This window comes from Dermacentor andersoni, chromosome 7, assembly GCF_023375885.2.
Source record: "Dermacentor andersoni chromosome 7, qqDerAnde1_hic_scaffold, whole genome shotgun sequence".
Taxonomy (NCBI): Eukaryota; Metazoa; Arthropoda; class Arachnida; order Ixodida; family Ixodidae; genus Dermacentor; species Dermacentor andersoni.
This window is the reverse complement of record NC_092820.1, coordinates 175,537,783-175,555,473: the sequence shown is the minus strand read 5'-3', so window position 1 is coordinate 175,555,473 and position 17,691 is coordinate 175,537,783. Positions and strand designations below refer to the sequence as shown.

At 47.6% G+C, this 17,691-nt stretch overlaps 1 protein-coding gene across 4 annotated transcripts in view; it reads right to left on the bottom strand.

Moving 5' to 3' along the window:
• The window catches only part of LOC126532996 (uncharacterized), a 671,944-nt gene that overhangs the window by 103,704 nt on the left and 550,549 nt on the right, over positions 1-17,691 (bottom strand). For all 4 annotated transcript variants that reach the window (XM_055071672.2, XM_055071674.2, XM_050180179.3 and 1 more), the window contains 3 exons: positions 13,549-14,252; positions 11,806-12,121; positions 4,688-4,887 (listed from right to left, as the gene is read on the bottom strand). In XM_055071672.2, the coding sequence (XP_054927647.2) occupies positions 4,688-4,887; positions 11,806-12,121; positions 13,549-14,252 (1,220 nt within the window). The remainder of the gene's footprint in view (positions 1-4,687; positions 4,888-11,805; positions 12,122-13,548; positions 14,253-17,691) is intronic.

Genomic DNA, 17,691 nt, shown 5'->3' with positions numbered 1-17,691 from the left:
ATTTTGAATGAATGAATGAATGAATGAATAAATAAACAAACAATCTGTGTGAGTTTGGCTAGCAATGAAATGAAGTGAAATGTTTATTTTTCTCGCAGTTCAAGCAGCCAGCAAGAGAGGACACATGGCAAAAGCTGCTTTGATGCAGCTTGAATACCACCCAGCGCCCGTTATTCACTGATTCACATGACAGTAGCTTCACAATAACCGAGACCTTAACCTAGCTTTGGATAAGCTAAAGGGCTAATGGGTTGAACAAAACCAGGCCAGGCTGGAATCTTTTGGGCTCGAGCCAGGTATAGGCCAAGTTTAAAATCACTGGGCCGAGCTCAAGCGGGCCGACGCATGGTACTTTCAGGCTGGGGCTAGGCTCAGGCCTGAAAAACCAGCCCGTGCAGTGCTCTAGCAGGTGAGGCGGTTGAGCCATCTCAGCTCATATTGGAACAAACACCAAGATGAACTTGCCTCTTACCACGGCTCTCGTTTATGCTAGAGGTTTGACAGTGGTAGTCGCTTATTATGAAAGATAAAATTTAAACGTCAATTTATTCTATCATTCTTCTATGAGTGGTACGAAAGCAACATACAGTTGCAGTTTTGCCCGAAAGATCGATTGCGATAGCGAATGAGTGGACAGTCATACGATGTAAGAAAAGCAGTTTTATTGGCCGCATAAATTTGTACACATAGGCCCACTAACTAAATTAATAAGCACGGCGTCACAAGTGCACAAGCAAACATGAACACATCTGACTCGATGACCACGAAACTCGCAGCCAAAACGCTGGTGAGAAAACGCAGCAGCAGCAGCGAGCAAAGTGAGGTGCGTTGAGTCTATCGCTTCAACGAAAAGTGAGCGATGACAACACACAGCACGCACAAAGCTACAAGCTGCCGATGCACCTAGACTCTGCCCACAACACAGATTGCTTTCAACATACGGCCGGGCGACCACGCGCAGCCGTCACGTACACAGTTGCAGCCGGAGTAGAATGCCACCTCCCCCTCCTCCGATGCTTTGCAACGTTGGGTGCCTCGCACACGACGGGAGACGGCATGCTTCCTGCCTGCTTTCTTCTCTCTCACGCTAGGCGAGATTGAGCTGTGATTGTTTGCTCCCCTCGCACGCATTCACTCGCACATACAGTGTAGGGCACGCGGTGACCGTGTTATCACCTTTGGACTTTTTAAGGAACCACATGGCAATGGCGGAAATGCACTTGGAGTGTCCAGATAATTGTTATCGCAATAATAAACTGTAACATCAATGGTGTCATTAAATCAGGCACTTTATAATAAAATCGTTAAATTTGGTAGATATACACATGGCTATATCTTTCTTTCAGTATGACATACTATTTTCTGGTCGCAAGCGCGAGGTCTCCCTAGCATTCATGGCGTTGCCCGCTGTGGATGAAACGGAATTTGTGCTGTAGTTGCTGGTTCTAATGTCTACAGGAGCTGAAACCATGGTGCAAGCTGCTGCAAGCAAGGTGGTTTCGCCAGGGTTCGAATTAAAGATAATGCAGAAAGAATGCTAAGCACTGATTCCTTTGGTACTATTTGGCAGATTGTAACACGCCTCCGAATCAAATACGCGCCCCATCTTTATGTGTTAAAAGTAGAAGACTAACGCAAAAATGACATTAAAGATACTAAACAAAGTAAAAATTTAACCCGCACACAATTTTTTAGTAAGAAAAGTTGTTGTCGGCCGGTTTCCTAAAGTCTGCTTCGCCACAGGAACTTTTAGTCAGCTTCGCCGCAGTACAATCATGTAATGTGGTAAAGCCTACTAACATTGCAAAGGCGGTTTAGGTTTTATGTCTGATCGCACAGCGCAGGCAATTTCCCGCTCAACTCTCCTAAATAAAAATTGAAAAAAAGAGGAGAGAGAGAGGCATGCGTTCGAATTAGGTAAATACTATAATCAAACATTGGGAGCTACAGTTATTGCTTGAAAATCTTCCTAAAGCGGGCCAAAAATATGGAGGCTTAGTGGGCCCACGCCGTCGTCTGAGCCTTCTCGACGAGGGTTGCTTCTTTAATGATGAGGCCGAGGTCGAGAATATGGTGGAACGGAACGGGCGGAAGGGAGGGGGGTTTATTTACATAGGAGATGCAAACTAATTTACAGAACAAGGGGTACTCGTACTAGCCGGAGCAGTGAGCACAGTACATCATTCTTGTAGCATGAGCTACATGTAAGAGCAGTTTGCATAGTTTTGGGAGAACACACCAGAGGAGACGAAAAAGTCAGCTTTTAAAACAGTCATCTTCTCTAAGTGATTAGACTAGAGAATCTGATCACTGTGTCACTCGTAATCGTCAAATCTTTCACAAAATCCCACCCGTGACTTCGCACCGTTCCAACGGATTCCGCCTCAAATGTTGTGCGATCGCCCCCACATACAATGTAACCATGTGGCAATTTGAGAACCTGAAGTTGACGCAATTCCTACGGAAGTCCTCGACATTGTGCCTTTGCATCAATTAGTGGGCTCTCCATGACGGGCAGCTTATCAAGGTCAGGATACTTGCCTTTGCGGTCGTTACCGCTTCCACGGAGGGTGGCAGTTGTTATTGCCTCGAAGTGGGCTCCTTTGTTTGCACGGGACAGTCTATGTTGGGCCTCATCGCCGTCTGGGCAATGCCAGTGGGACGTACCGTTAACTTCACGAAGCTGAAGCGATTCATCTCGGGAAAGCAGGAGTGGTTCGAAGGTCGCTTCCCCCACTGGCTTATTGTAACAGCATCTATACCACTGGCTGGCTTGAGCAACTGAACAGAATTGAATTCAGTCGCTTGAGTGACTGACTTGAAGCTAATTAAACCATTCGTATGAAGAAAACTGCTTTTGAAGTTCAGTTTTCACCATACAGATTTGAAATAAACAGTTGATTTCTTATTGTGCCCACACAAAAAGCAAGAAGGGGCGACACGGCACACTATCAACATCGGTACATATGTTGCCATTCCCAAAGGCTGCCAGTCACGTTCACCGGCACTTCCCTAAATTTTGACTATGCACATGGGTGTATATTTATGTACTGCTATCTTGACTCATTATTTAGCTTCCCGAAGTGCGCTGCTTGCCTCTCATCCCCAATTGGACAAGCTGTGGCTTCTTCGATAGAGCAGTGTAACCAACTGCTGCGTTCAGCTGCCAATGGTGTCAGTGCTTGCATCGTCGTTTCTGCGAGAAACTATGCATTCTCTGAATCAACAATCATACGCACAAAGTCTTAATATATGTCTACTTTATGGGACACTGGAATTGTGGGCATACTGAGAACAAATAATGATAAATAGGCACCATAATAACGCATACTACTGCCTCCCGATCGCTGTTTTCAATGGTGTCCGGTTGCTCATAATAGCGCAACTCAAAGTAATGCAACAGTGTTTGAACACATGCATGAAATCTGTAAATTTTTCTATGCTCTGACATTTTTGATGTCAGTGATGCACAGCTTGCATTATATTTCAAGCAAATGACTAGAGGTCGCTTGTCCAATGCCGGTGTAAACAAATGCAATGGTCAGTGCTTTGGACACTCAGCAGCGCTCCACAACATCGTTTAGTGTGTATGCGAAATGCTTCCCTGAGAAGGAATAAAACACATGAAATAGCAAGCAGCACATATCAAACCAGTGGTGAGGGCTACCGTTGGTCTTCATGTTGCAGCGCGATGTATTGCGCTGGCTCTCGTGGTGGCAGGTTGAATGTGAATGGCGATTCATGGCCGTTGAATTTGCCGAAATCGTAGTTTTCACTGCAACTGCTACGAAGAGCTGATGCAGCAAACACTATCACCCGAAGACATTGTGGCAATGGTCCGGCGCAGCCACGAAGCAGCTGAGTGTCTGCTCTTCACTGCTTTCATTCTCCGTGCTGGCGGGACCAACATGCCTTGCGTGCGCGCTTTCCCCTCTGGTGTGCCTTTTGTGACGTTGCCCAAAGATGTTCACTAGGCTGCTCAGTCAGGTTTCAGTTTTGTTTTTGTGCTTTTTTTGCTTATAAAGTTATTTACAAATTTGTGGAACAATTCTGTAGCAAGATGCGCTACAGCGGTGACAGGAACGTAAAAATGTCAATACCTATACATGGTCAAAAAATTCCCGGAGTTGCCCTATAAACACTCGTTTCACATTACCACTACGGAAAGCTATATGCTAGTCTAAAGAACCCTCTTTTCAAAGATGAAATGCGAGCAAGCCGGTCGACTGAATATTTTGTCCTTCAGCCGCAGAAAAATCAACTAGAGATAAAAAAAAAAAGAGATAAAGAGACAGCAAAGATGCTGGACAATGGAAACAGGCTTATTTTGCTCCAGTAAACTTCCAGTTGTAAGTCTAATGTCTTTCCCACTTTTCTTTTTTAATCTTCCACAGGCTTTCTTGCCACTGGAAAGTGATATCATCAATGTTGTGGCAGTCTCCTTTTCAGGGCCACTGTTGGAGGAGCCTCACATCGTTATTTACTTGCATGAAAGGCGAGTGCTTGAGGTGATCATCTGGCCTCTGCTCGGCTCGTTCTTGGCTACGTGTCTCAACGACAATCCTATCCAGCTAGTTTTGGAGAATTTATGGCTGCTTTTTCGAGTTTGGTTCCTGCCACCCCCATTCATGGTTGCACCACTCCACAAGCAGATATTTTTCATTGGGGACAAACAAAAAAGGCATACCTCTGTGCCTTCACTGCTGATGTGGATGCCAGCAAGTTCAGAGCCGTCTCGGACGTCGAGTGTGGGCACAGCTGCAGAGCTCCACATGGACCTAGCTCTATAACACTCCAGGGACGCTCGCGTGAGCGTTTCTTGCGCAGGCCCTGGCGCAAGACAACTTTCGTCGCTGCTGCGTCCCCTTCGGAGAGGGCAGAGCCAACCTGTTGGCAACGATCATAAGAAGAAGATTAACGAGAAGCAAGTTCAACTTTATTATTAAACCATGCAGCTGCAATAACAAAGTGGCCAAAAGCTTGGCTATCCAGAACAGATGCAAACACAAAGGATAGGTGGGGATTGCAAGATATGTTCTAAGCTAGCTTGCTGTGATTTTGACAGTGTCTACTTGCACCTAGTGAATCGTTTAACAGCAAACAAGAACTACACTGAATTCTACAGGAATCAAAAACTCAAAACACAGCATGGTGTGAAACTTCCGAGCCAGAATGGCCGAAATATGAGAAATACTTTAAATCCATGAAATCACACTGATGTCCTAGCGATGACATTGCACCACGAAATTGAAAGAAAGGAGAAGAAATACTGATGTTTCGTTTTATGCAGTAATAATATACCATTCCCCTTGCCCGCCTTCACTCACACATACAGCACAGGGTGCGCGGCGAAGGTGTTATCGTCCTTCGACTTTATACAGAACATGACGGCGATGGCGTAAATGCGCTTATATATTTGCTATCACAGTAAAAAGGATTAAATTCTGGGGAATTAACCCTTTCATATGACTGACGTAGCTGTATGTTCTCCCCTCTCTCCGTGAGCAGCAACACGAAGACGGCGCGCTCCAAGGTAGTTCCGCCATCTGTTGAATATTTCTGGAAGCATATTTTCTCATCTCTCGGGCTGCTCAGTCCAGGTGCTTGTTAGCGCACTGTGGAACGAGCCCCTCTGTGAGCGCGGCTGGGCCGTGCGTAGTGCACATGCGCCGACTGGAGAGGTGGCCACAGGACCACTGCTACCACGGTGATTTCCCGTTCAATCGTGCCGTAAAGCAAGGACTACTCGTGCATGTTTCTGCCGTCTGTCATATGTAGCTCATTTTTTAACACTGCCGTGGTGGCGCAATCGCAAAAGTGTGCGCATCAGAACAAAACTAAGTAGGAGATGGAAAACAAAGGATAGGAATGGGAGGACCACAATAGGAGTGCATTTGACTTATCCGTGTCATTTTTTTTCCCTTCTGAATATAGAAAATAAATCACTGCATTTGCTTTATAATATCCAATGAAAGAACCCGTCAATGAAAGGGTTAAGTGACAAAACCAAACCCCAACTATAAAGCACGTGGTAGCCAAGTACACAAGCATTATTGCTTTTCATTGCCATTCAAAGGGTTGCTGGAGCAGTTAAAAAAAGTGAGTTTACAGCCGATCGTTATAGTTTTTTCACTCCCCGAATATGAAACTCATAGTGTAACAAGCCACAAGCCCCTGCAAGGCATTTCAATTCAGGAAATCCGAGCAGCGGCAGCATCTGAGGGAGACGCCGCGGGTCGGTTAGGTGGCTCTAATGGCAAAGAGGATTCTGACGACATCGACGAGCAGATGATTTAAATCATGTGACCCGTGAGTTGATACCAACCATGCGCCCGGTTTTTCGTCACTAAACTTAAGGCGCACAAGGGGTGGAGCTTTGACGAAAGTTTAAATGGCGAGTGCGGCACCGCTACACATACAATCGAGAAATTAACTTCAGGAATTGAATTGAAATGAAATTGTTTATTTGCCATCCTGTACATTTACAGATGGAGGGACTGTAGATGAAAAGCTGTCCTTCAACAGCTTGACGTGTCCACAATCCCTGTTTCTGCAGGGAGGCAGCATAACATATGCGCACATACATTGTGGGAGATACGGGGTTCTCCTCCATACTCTTGGGACAAAGGAACGACAACACAGTAGTGCAAACAGTCACAAGGGCATTTATTGCACCTTTCATAGATCAATGCCTGCTAGCCGAGTTGCTATCCCCAAAACATGCCGATGGGCGGGCGACAAATCTAGAAGTCCGACTTACCGCGACCGCATTGCGAGCGAATATGTTCGCCCCATGCTGGATCCCAACGCCTGGTCGTTCGCGTGTACAGTCACGCGAATCGTGGCACGTTCGAAGGCGGCCACGCGAGACAGTCTCGCAGAAGCATCGGACGGCACCCGCGCGGACGTCTGCGCCCGCCGACGATGTCGAACCAAAGAGCCCGCGCCTTGGTGGATCCACACAATGGTGGATCCACACGACGGACGAAATCCGTCTTTTTCGCGACGGACTGCGCATCACGTGACTACGCGTCACGGATTTGTGCCGTCCGCGCGTCGTCCGTGACCCCCACGGACGGAAAATGCCGAGAATCTGAAAAGCCGGAAAAATGCCGGAAAAGCCTACACGCCGAGAATCTGAGTATCGCTTTCGGAAACGGTGTCCACTCATCACGAATACATTGCTGTCGAAGCTTCTGGACACGAATTTAAACCAAATACAATCCTCAGTTTGAAAGTTACGGGCCACACAGTGGACGGCGACGACTTGACAGGTTCGAGGCGGACGGTAGTCGCTTCGGGTGTAGCCGCCATCTTTATTTATCAGGCGCGGTCGTCTACTCAGTCCGTCCGTCGTCTGGATGCGCTTCGCAGCCGGACGGGCGGCGGAATAAGCGTCCGCGGCACAGATTTGCGCGGAGCCGTCCGTCGTGTGGATACACCCTAACCCCGCCGCGGCGCGACGGTCGCGCCATCTCTCGCACCGCGCTTGTACCACTCCGACCGCCGCGGGCGCCAGGCCACGCGAGCCGTGCGGGAAAACAGCATATCAGGGGATGCGTGAGAGTCGCGCATCCCCACATCCCCCCAACCTTAAATCACTTCTTATTCCGGCGAAACATGTGACACGGTCTAACATTAACCCGTGCTTCGCGAACAAGATAGTACATGCAACAGTGGCCGAGCTGAGGAAATGTCCACACGCTGTCCATAACATGCGAGCCGACTGTCCTTGGGGTACACCGCTGGCGTCCGCCGGTTACAGCAGCAGCTTTGCGACTCGACGGCACGATCCCAGGCCAGGACTCCGGAGACGACGACGCAGTAGTCGGTACGAGCAAGCGTCGTTCGCGCCGACGCGCCCTGCTGGCAAGAGCCGTCGTAGCTGTCGGTGACTGCCGGCTCTTTTGTCTGCCGCCGAGGGTTGTGAGCTGGGTACAGGAGGCCGCCGAAGTCGCTGCGCCGAACCGGCCACAGCATCACCATCGCCCGGGGTGGCTCGATCGTAGTCCGGAGCAGCAACGCAGACGATGTGCAGGTGACAGCAAGCCAGGGGTGACTCCATTCACGCTGCGTACACTTAACACACTCGGCAAACACTGAAGTAGTGCAAGAGAGAGGAATTCTGCATGCGCATCGCCCACGTGGTACGATGTTCAACTCGGCTAGCAAAAGATCGGGCGGCTACTCAGTTGCTAAGTTCACGTGAACGAAGCTCGCTTCCTTGAGGCGGACGAGTAATTTCAATTCGTGCGAGGCTAAATAGAATGAGGGAAGCAAATTGCAACGCCTCAACGCCGCGGTCCACCAGGTTGTGTCCCTCCACGTGCGACAGGCAGCTTCGTAAAGCCTTAGGCCTAAATCGTCGCTACCCTGACAACAACCGGCATCCAAAAACAACACCCAAAATGGGCGCAAAACAGGCAGCCGCGAGGAGACGTTAGCTCTGTGAGGTGGTCCTACTCCGCTCGGTGCACACAGCATCCGAGTTGACGGCGCCCACTGTCCCAGACAGTGTCGGAGCGCCCGGTGCCAGGCCGCAATACCAGTCAGCCCCTCATGGCACCCGTGGCCCGCGGCCACCCGGCTCCTAGAGCCGCGACTTCATCCGAGTCAAAGAGATAGGAGAAGCTATTTACATAAGAAATTCGGACCACCCACGAGGCTTCCGTACTCACTCGCTTCAGGCTGGCCACTGCTCCGCGGGCGCTCAGCCTCGCTCTCCCAGGATGCAGACCACGTGGCTCTCGTACCAACGAATGCCATTAAAGAAAAACACTTGCGAAAAGGCTTAGCATGTTGACATGTTCAAACACACTACAGCCACCGCCGCCTCGCTCAAGAAAGCACGCCGCCGACGCTAGCGATCAAAATCCACGCTAGGCCTACGCTTCGGTTCAAACAAAGGTCTTGAACGAAGCAACACTGTTAAAATTATCGTCCGATGCCCCAAGAGGTCCACGTTGGGCAGCCAGATGTGGGAGATAGGGGGTTCTCCTCCGTACTCTTGAGACAAAGGAACGACAACACAGTAGTGCAAACAGTCACAAGGGCATTTATTGCACCTTTCATAGATCAATGCCTGCTAGCCGAGTTGCTATCCCCAAAACATGCCAATGGGCGGGCGACAAATCTAGAAGTCCGACTTACCGCGACCGCATTGCGAGCGAATATGTTCGCCCCATGCTGGATCCCAACGCCTGGTCGTTCGCGTGTACAGTCACGCGAATCGTGGCACGTTCGAAGGCGGCCACGCGAGACAGTCTCGCAGAAGCATCGGACGGCACCCGCGCGGACGTCTGCGCCCGCCGACCATCTCGAACCAAAGAGCGCGCGCCTTGTCTCTCGGCGCCCGAGTAACCCCGCCGCGGCGCGACGGTCGCGCCATCTCTCGCACCGCGCTTGTACCACTCCGACCGCCGCGGGCGCCAGGCCACGCGAGCCGCGCGGGAAAACAGCATATCAGGGGATGCGTGAGAGTCGCGCATCCCCGCAACATATACATACATATATATAGCTGTATACATAGCTTCAGTGACATGTTACTCACTCACACTTTGCTTCATGTCAACAAAGAAATGCAATGACACAGACACATAACGCTACCAGATATTACATCCAAACCGTATACATCAGTTTCAGTTCCTTGGATGATGACGTGAAAAGATCAAATCGGACCGAATTATAGTAATTTAACAGTGTTGGTATTATATATTTAAGGCATTGTTTCCCATAGTTTGAACGTGGTACACTGCAATTACACTGTAGCAGCCTTCAAAAATCTGCGTAAACATTCTCATTCTAAAACCTATTCAGCTTCCCTTTCAATGTGACTCAATGTGACACAATGTGACAATGTGACCGCAGTTGGGATTGTACCCGTGAACGTGGACCCAGCTTAAGTGCAACCAATGTGGTCAGGGAGAAAAAGAGCCCTTCACATCATGCTCTTCTTCATGACTACACTGTGCCATGCAAACTTCCACGGTTCATTACTGACTGAAAGCGCTTCCTTCTGCGAATGCAAGTACAAGTGTATAGAAAACAAGTACATGCGATTACAAATGTGCCATGTTTCTGCGTGCAGTCGAACCCGTACATATTGAATTACATTGAAGTACATTGAATTATTGTCTATATCGAACAGTTGTAACAGGCCTTTGGAAAACGCATGCAAAAGTACAGCTCTGTACTACGCACTCATCAAATTCTCGTTCACCGCCAGATTTGATATATTGAATGCTGTGCAGCGCAGTGCCCCTGCTAGCGCACTTATAGCGATACTGCGATCACTTCTCATATCATCCGAAATGATCATGTTGACGAAACGGCACTGCTTAGGCAGGCAGATGCCGTCAATGCGTTGAATATGAAAAGCAGTACATGCCATGGAGAAAAAATAGGCAAGCTGCGTGTCTCAAAACATGGGGAGCTTGTGCAACAAGGGTCATATTGACGCTCCATAATGCCAGATTTGTTTTATTAACCTTCACTATGTAACATCCGCATATTGTGGTGAAGCATACTGACAGTGCAAAGAACTAACCGCTACGCAGTCAGATAGGCATATATTATATCGAACTATTTCGTGATCTCCTTTGGGTTACATAGACCCAGGTCTGAATTACAACCCGCACAACATTTTAAAAAAAATTTAACAGAAAGTTGGAGCGGTGGTTATGCGAGACTTTCACCTTGAGCTGTGGCTCCAGGGCAGCGCTGCACCATGTTAGCAGTTGGCGAATAATGCATGTGGCGCCGGTGAAACACAATTTCAGCTACGAAGAGCTGTGCAGAATGGCAGCCTTTTACAGTGCAGCAGAAGCTGAAGATTATCAGCATCGTCAAAGAGGCGGTGAGCTTCTGACCGAACATACATGGACAAGCCATGCAGGACTTGAGCGTTGTATGCAGTTATTTCCCCCCGGGTGTTGCTATTGGCGGTGTGGTTTACATGCGGAGGTGAGCTATAAGAGTAAAAATACAGTGTAGTCTTTAGTCATGTGACCCATGTATCTTACTTGTTGGAACAATCGTTTGTCCATTAACAAATCTCTAGCTTTTGTTTCGTCACATGCATTGCACTAGAGTTCTTATTTGCCCATTTGTGATCCTATTTTGCCACCTTTCCTGATTTCACTTAAATGCCCACCTGCTGTGCTTTCAATTGAGAGCAGCACTATGGAAAAATAATAAGCACAGTACACTCTTAAACAAAATTACACCCTTTGGGTCGTATCTTGCCACACAACAATAATCGTGATCTGTCTTGTCTGCATTTCCTCTCTTTAACGCTACGAGCCCGGTACTTCCAAGTCACGAACACATGTGTGTTATTAGCATGACAGAGCAATCTCAACAGGAAAGTAGCGAGCACAGCGTTTTCCAGAAAGGGAACCCAAGAAAGACAGATGGCGATCATTGTTGTGTGGCAAGGAACAACCCAAAGGATATGTTTTTTGCCGCAAGTGAACACACACAAAAGGAAGACACATAAAGACAACACAACCTTTTGTGTGTGTTCAATTGCGGCAGAAAAAATATCTTTTAGCAAGCACCAACTAGGCCAACAAGCAGTTCTGACCCAAAGGATGTACATTTGTTTAACAGTGTACCATGACAACTGCATCACTGAAGCAAATATAAGATCTGTTAAATGAAACAAGCTCCAGATGGACGCTGCTGCAGCCAGTGTGCTACGCAGAGCTGCCAAGACCAGCAGTTCAGTTTCAGAAAATTTAAAAAAATCTTTAACAAGTTTCTTGCTATGATACCATTTGTGAGCAAATAACTTGCCGCACCCACCTGTACGACGGTTTCCACAGAGCCAGTGCCTGACTTGCTGAGAAGCGACATACTTCGTGAAGTGTCCAGGCCCTGACTGCTGCTGCCACGAGAAGAACGGCGAGACGAGGCAGCTCCGTCGGACTCATTGCCAGGTTCCTCGGATTCATCATTCGTAGTGTACTCGCCACTCGCATCGCAAGAACTGTCGACGCGACCCTCATTGCCTCCTGTCACGGATGTGTCTTCCTCCTCCTCTTCGGCGGACGCAGAAGTCAAAGGCGCAGACTCGCAGTTCTGAAGCCAGCGCCGAACTCGTTCTGACTTGCCGTCGACACTGCAGACAACATTTGGCAACTAGTGAGCCAATGAAACTGTTACAAGTTATCTATGGTAAGCTCAGGATACGGAAAACAGCAAAACCTCGTTGGTACAATGTCGTTTCGTACGACCAACGTAATACCGTCACGCTTCTTATTTACCAGGTAATAAGGTCCTGGAATGCACAGTCTTTCAGCACCAACGTTCAGTATATCACCAAAGCACAAGTGTATGATATGTTTTTTGGCCACAAGATCCCACGTAAAAAAAAAAAAAAGTGCAAGGAGTATGTAATCAAGAACAGCAAGCAGCTTCCCTGCAGTAGTCACCTGCTTGTGTCACGTGAAAATGCCAGCGCACACTCAATTTCCTCTTCCGGTTAGCGCAAATCTACTCAAAGGTCATTGCTCGTCACATTCACAGCTTTCGACGCCACCTCTATTGCAATAAGTACCTTCACAGATCTGTTTCACATCTCATGCGGCATAGCACCGTTGTAAGCGTACTGCACACTCTTAATGGGCGACACCCCAAACGTGCCACCATTCCCTGCTGCAGGTGTCATCCAGTACCTCGATTCTGTTTCGGTTTCCCGTCACCATCTTAAAGCACTGTGCAATAGGAAAATGTCAATGTATGCCGCAGGTTGGTCGGGACCCACGAGGCACATCTTGTGCTGCAGCAATTCACGCGAGTGGGTGCACCCCGCCAAACTTCACTGCATGAAGAAGCTGCTCACCCAGCCCGAACACTAGAGGCACCACCAAAATGTTGCTGAAGTCGCAAAAATGACAATATGCATCTTGGGCCACTTAGGCCCCACCAGCTCGGCTCTTGTTCGCATCTCGTTATGCAACAATCTGCGCTATGCTTCGTCTTACGTAGACGTCAACTACAATTGAGGTCACCAAATTTTTTTGATGACTTCTGATCGGATGTCTTCCCGGTTGGTATGTCATTTTAACATTTTTTTACAGAACATATGAACAAGGTTTTGTGTCAATGAGCAAACACAATATTAATGGCTCTTCCTTTGAAATTATCAGCTTGTTGGTGTTGAATTTTTGTGCATTGGTAGCAGATAGCAGTGCATTTCATTTATTACCATGCTTAGAGCCATTACTTTCCCGTTTAATTAAAAATAAGTTATTAGTACACTTCCGTTATATTCTCCATTATAGTACCAAAGCAAAATTATTTCTCTAAATCGCAATACTGGTTAACAAAAAATAGTGCTGCTCATTTGCAAATTTTATGAAGAAATGTGTTTGACAGTATGAATTTTCAAAGTGAGGCTTGATTGTGCCAATACCCAGACGTGTGAACTCTGACACCAAATTACGGCCTGCTACAAAACACGCAGTTACAAGTTCTCAGGTGAACAATATAAAGAATAAACAACAACGATCATATAGACTTTCTAGGAATTACACTATTACAAACCCTGCTGCAGAGGCCTTTGCATCACCACCAAGCTGTTCCAGCTCCGCGAAGTCCATCAACTCATCATCCAGCTGCCCTGCAGCGGCCATGACATCATCTCCATTATGGTCCGAGAATGGTGCTTCTTCGAGCAGTGTCATCTTGTAGAAGTCGACGTTTGAGACGTTCGACTGGATGAGCGGTGACGCCTCATACTCCCCTTCCTCGTACTCTTCCTCGTCAGCCGCCTTGTACAGGGCCGCACTGCCATTGATGTCGCCTATGCCACATCCGTCGACGCCATCTCTTGCCAGGCTGTCACGATATTCCCGGAAAACCGACTCCGCCAGCTCCGGAGAGTAGCTGTAGATCCGGATGCAGTCTTCGCTGGAGAGCTGCGTCGAGCTCTCACTCGAATACCCAACGTCGTGGAGCACCTCGAAGCGCCGCCCTCCTTTGCAGGCCAACTTAAGGTCCATGATGCCCGTCTGCCCAACCATGACACCCTTCTCAAGCCTTGCGGGTGGTACAGAGACCGTTGGAGGCATGGAGGTCAGCTGGTCTTCAGCGCGGGGTTCCTTGGTGCCGGTGTTACTGCTGCTGCCAATTTCCATGGTTCTGTCGCTTGCTGTGCTGCTGCTGCCGTCCCATTCACAGCTCAAGCGTGGTTGCTTGGTCTTGGGCTCATCACCGAAGCAGCAGTCACTGCCCGTCTCCCAGAGACCCTGAGCCAATGAGAATGTGTCAGTTCTGTCAGCGAGTACAGCCTCTGTTGCGACTTGGTGGTCATGCACATGCAGAAATACTAATGCTGTTGGCCGAGAAAGTAGAAAATGCATCAAGTGTGAGAGCCACTTATATTTTAGATCAAAGCATGCCACTATCCAGACACATGCAGCAACAGAGCAGCAAGCTGGGCTAGTTGATGGAAGTTCATCTTGTAATATGGGGGGTACAGTGCTACAAACATACGGACAACAGCAGTAGAAATGGAGTGGCTGCGTGCGTCCTGTCCACTTCTACTTCTGTTGTCCGTGTGTTTACAGCCCTGTACCCCCTACCCCCAACCCCTATTACAAGATGAAATGCAGCAATGTGAAGAGAAATTACTTCAAGAGACACAATGCCTCATAAGAAGGGTGAGCACTCTGGCAGCTCACCACATCAGATGAGAGTCAACGTTAATGGTTCAAGCAAGCAAAGGAACAGACATGGGAAAATTGTACTTTGTATATCTACATTATTGCGAAGTTCACTGTTATATCTGCTACAGCAGGGATTGTAGAAGGGTTCTATGCCACCATGCCTACATCCCACCCAACATGCCTGCAGTTAAAGGGATACTAAAGGCAAATACTAAGTCCATTGCAGAATACCATTGCAGAAACCTCGCAACACTTGTTTCTTGACAAGAAAAGACTTAGTTTACAAGAAAATTGAATCTGAAGGGTCCGAATACCTTTATCGCAATTAACATCTCCCGCCACTCAACCGGGGAGTGCATATGCTATCACTGCCCTTTGCTGCTGTCAATGAGTACAACGGCACCCGACAGACGGCGGTACGGTTTTTTGCACAAAACAGAAATGCACAGTCATGGAGGAACCGATCTAAGACAGAGTGGCAGATTTGCTTCAGCTTCGGCTGCAGCTGCTTTTGGTCAAGCGGCGTGGACCGTTTGCGCATCCCGCGACATCACATGGAAGTGGAATTCACTGCTACTTGCAGTTTGTGCGAGTTTCGCGAGCCAGCAAAACCAATGCAGCACTATGTGACAATGAAACTACTGAAACAGGAAAGTGCAGGCAGAGCAGAGTCGAGCGAAAACAAAACCTTTCGACCACCGCCATCGCTGTCAAGGGTAATGTCAATCATACAATGATGTTTTTATAACGAGTGATTGAGTACTAGTGACAGAATTTAAATTAGGAGTGCCTTCGTCATCGGGCAAGTACTTGAATGTCCCGGTGGAGTCCCTAATCGTGTCCTGCATTTACCTCAATTTCTCAATTACTAAGGCTCTGTTCGCGATAATATTAACGCCTTAGAGATTCTCGAGCACTAATCCATCCCTTTAGCTTGACTTAATATTTGGCTTTAGTGTCCCTTTAAGACTCCATGGCAAAAATAAGAGATATGAAAGTGAAATTCAGAAAGCAGAAAGGCAGAGGTGGTAAGAAAATGGATCATTCCAACGATCTGCAAAGTGCTGCTAAAGGCAAGAGCCATGCAAGTTCTAGCCTGGATTATTGCGTTTTCAGTTTTGTTCTCAATGCTGATCACTAGCGACAACCTCCGCTTAACGTTGTACGACATTTTGGTCACGCCTGTTGACGCAGCATGCCGTGTGGGAGAGAGTTTTCGGCACACACTTGACATCGAGTGAAGAAAAAGGCAGGAGACACAAAACAAAAACAAGAAAAAAAATGGCAATAGCTAACAGGACGTCACGTGATCCAATGCCCACATGTTATTTGAAAGCGTGGGTGTTTTAAAATAAAGAAAAGTGCACAGCAGATTGTCCTTAGCGTGGAGAGGAAACAGAGATGGTGAAGGCAGACGTTACTGTACTATTGTGAGCAATATGAGCAAGAACACGCGAACGCATGGCAAATAGACTCGAAACCAAGTTAGAGTGATACGCAGAGGACGCTGCCAAAAACAGAAGGGAAAAGGGGGCACTCTTCCGTTAACTGTTGGCACTCCTGACGAGCCTGCATTTGTTGAAAAGGGCAGCCTACGACATTTCTCTGGCCGCCGATAGCTGATAAGACAGTTCTGTGCACAGTTACTTACAGCAAGTCTCTTTCTTCTTTTTTTTTCAGTCAGGGTGACTTTTTTTTTTTTTTTTAGGAATGCAGCTTTGAGGCGCCCGTTGCTGTGTTTAGCACAAGATATTTTCATTTATATCTCCATAGGACCTCGTGTACATCTTATGGAATGCATTGTGTCACGTGTGCCAGACAAACGGACAGATTTCCCAGGGAAGTAGGTCTCGAATGTTTATGCTTCGAAACAGTGCTGCTATTGGTCACACTTAGTGCACGAAGTTATCAGTAACTGCAATATCAAACAGCTTTATCAATGTGCGTTTGCGATGCGAAGTTTCGCACTTTGTATAAAGATACGCATGGTGGGAGTGCCAACAATTATTAGAACAGCGTCCTCCTTTCCCTTTTGTTTCCGACGGCGGCCGCTGCGCATCGCCCATAGCAGGGTTCGAGACTATCCGACACTCCTGCTCCCGAGTTCCCGCTCACATTGCTCGCGATAGTAGACGAAGTGGGTTATACTAGTGTTGTGCTTACATGGCACCATGACTGAACCTCAATAACATTGTCGGCTTGATTGTAAAATAAAGAGTAGGAAAGGTGTGCCAGGAGCAAGTTCATTGTAGTGCGTCCATCTCTAGTTTCGATTGAGCAAACAAAGATCTTTCGTGGGAAATCTTATAATGGGAAAATGAATTTACAATGGTATATATTATTGCTTTTGCGATTTCATTTATCGAGTGCACTGTGAACTGTTCTGACCTCTTACGTATCCTGTTAGAGCAAGCTGAAGCATTTTACGTCGTGGAATTGGCACACAAGCAGCCTATGGCAATGTTGTTGCGAACTTCCCGATTAACAGCATGCAGATGTCTCTCAAGGAAGCTTGAGAGGCATCTCAATGAGCTTGCGCGATTCGATCCAGCAACCTCGTGCTTACCAGCGTAACACCACAGCTGCTAAGCCACCACAGTGGGTCTGCATTGTCATCAGTGTTTGTCATGGGACACATAGCCTACAATCCACTCAATGAATGCTGCTATTTGATATCCTCAAGGCTTACCAACATGGCCTATGATCGTCAGATAGGTGCAAATTCGATCCCTGCTATTGCACGTTTGCACAGTTCCTTATTTATCATCTACATTTTTCATAGCAATGCTTGAAGTTGTTATGGTAAACATCATTTACACACACGCTGGCATGTGCAAGCCTATGCATCACACACGTAAATACCACCAATACAGACACTGTCACTTGTAAATACATGGAATCCAACGAGCGAACAAATCTGGCTTCTCCCCAAGACTTCTCGCATAACGGTGAAGCCAGCTTTCGCGAGTGTCTTTCTTAACGAGCTACGCATGTGTGCAGGCACTGTCCTTGTAGCATA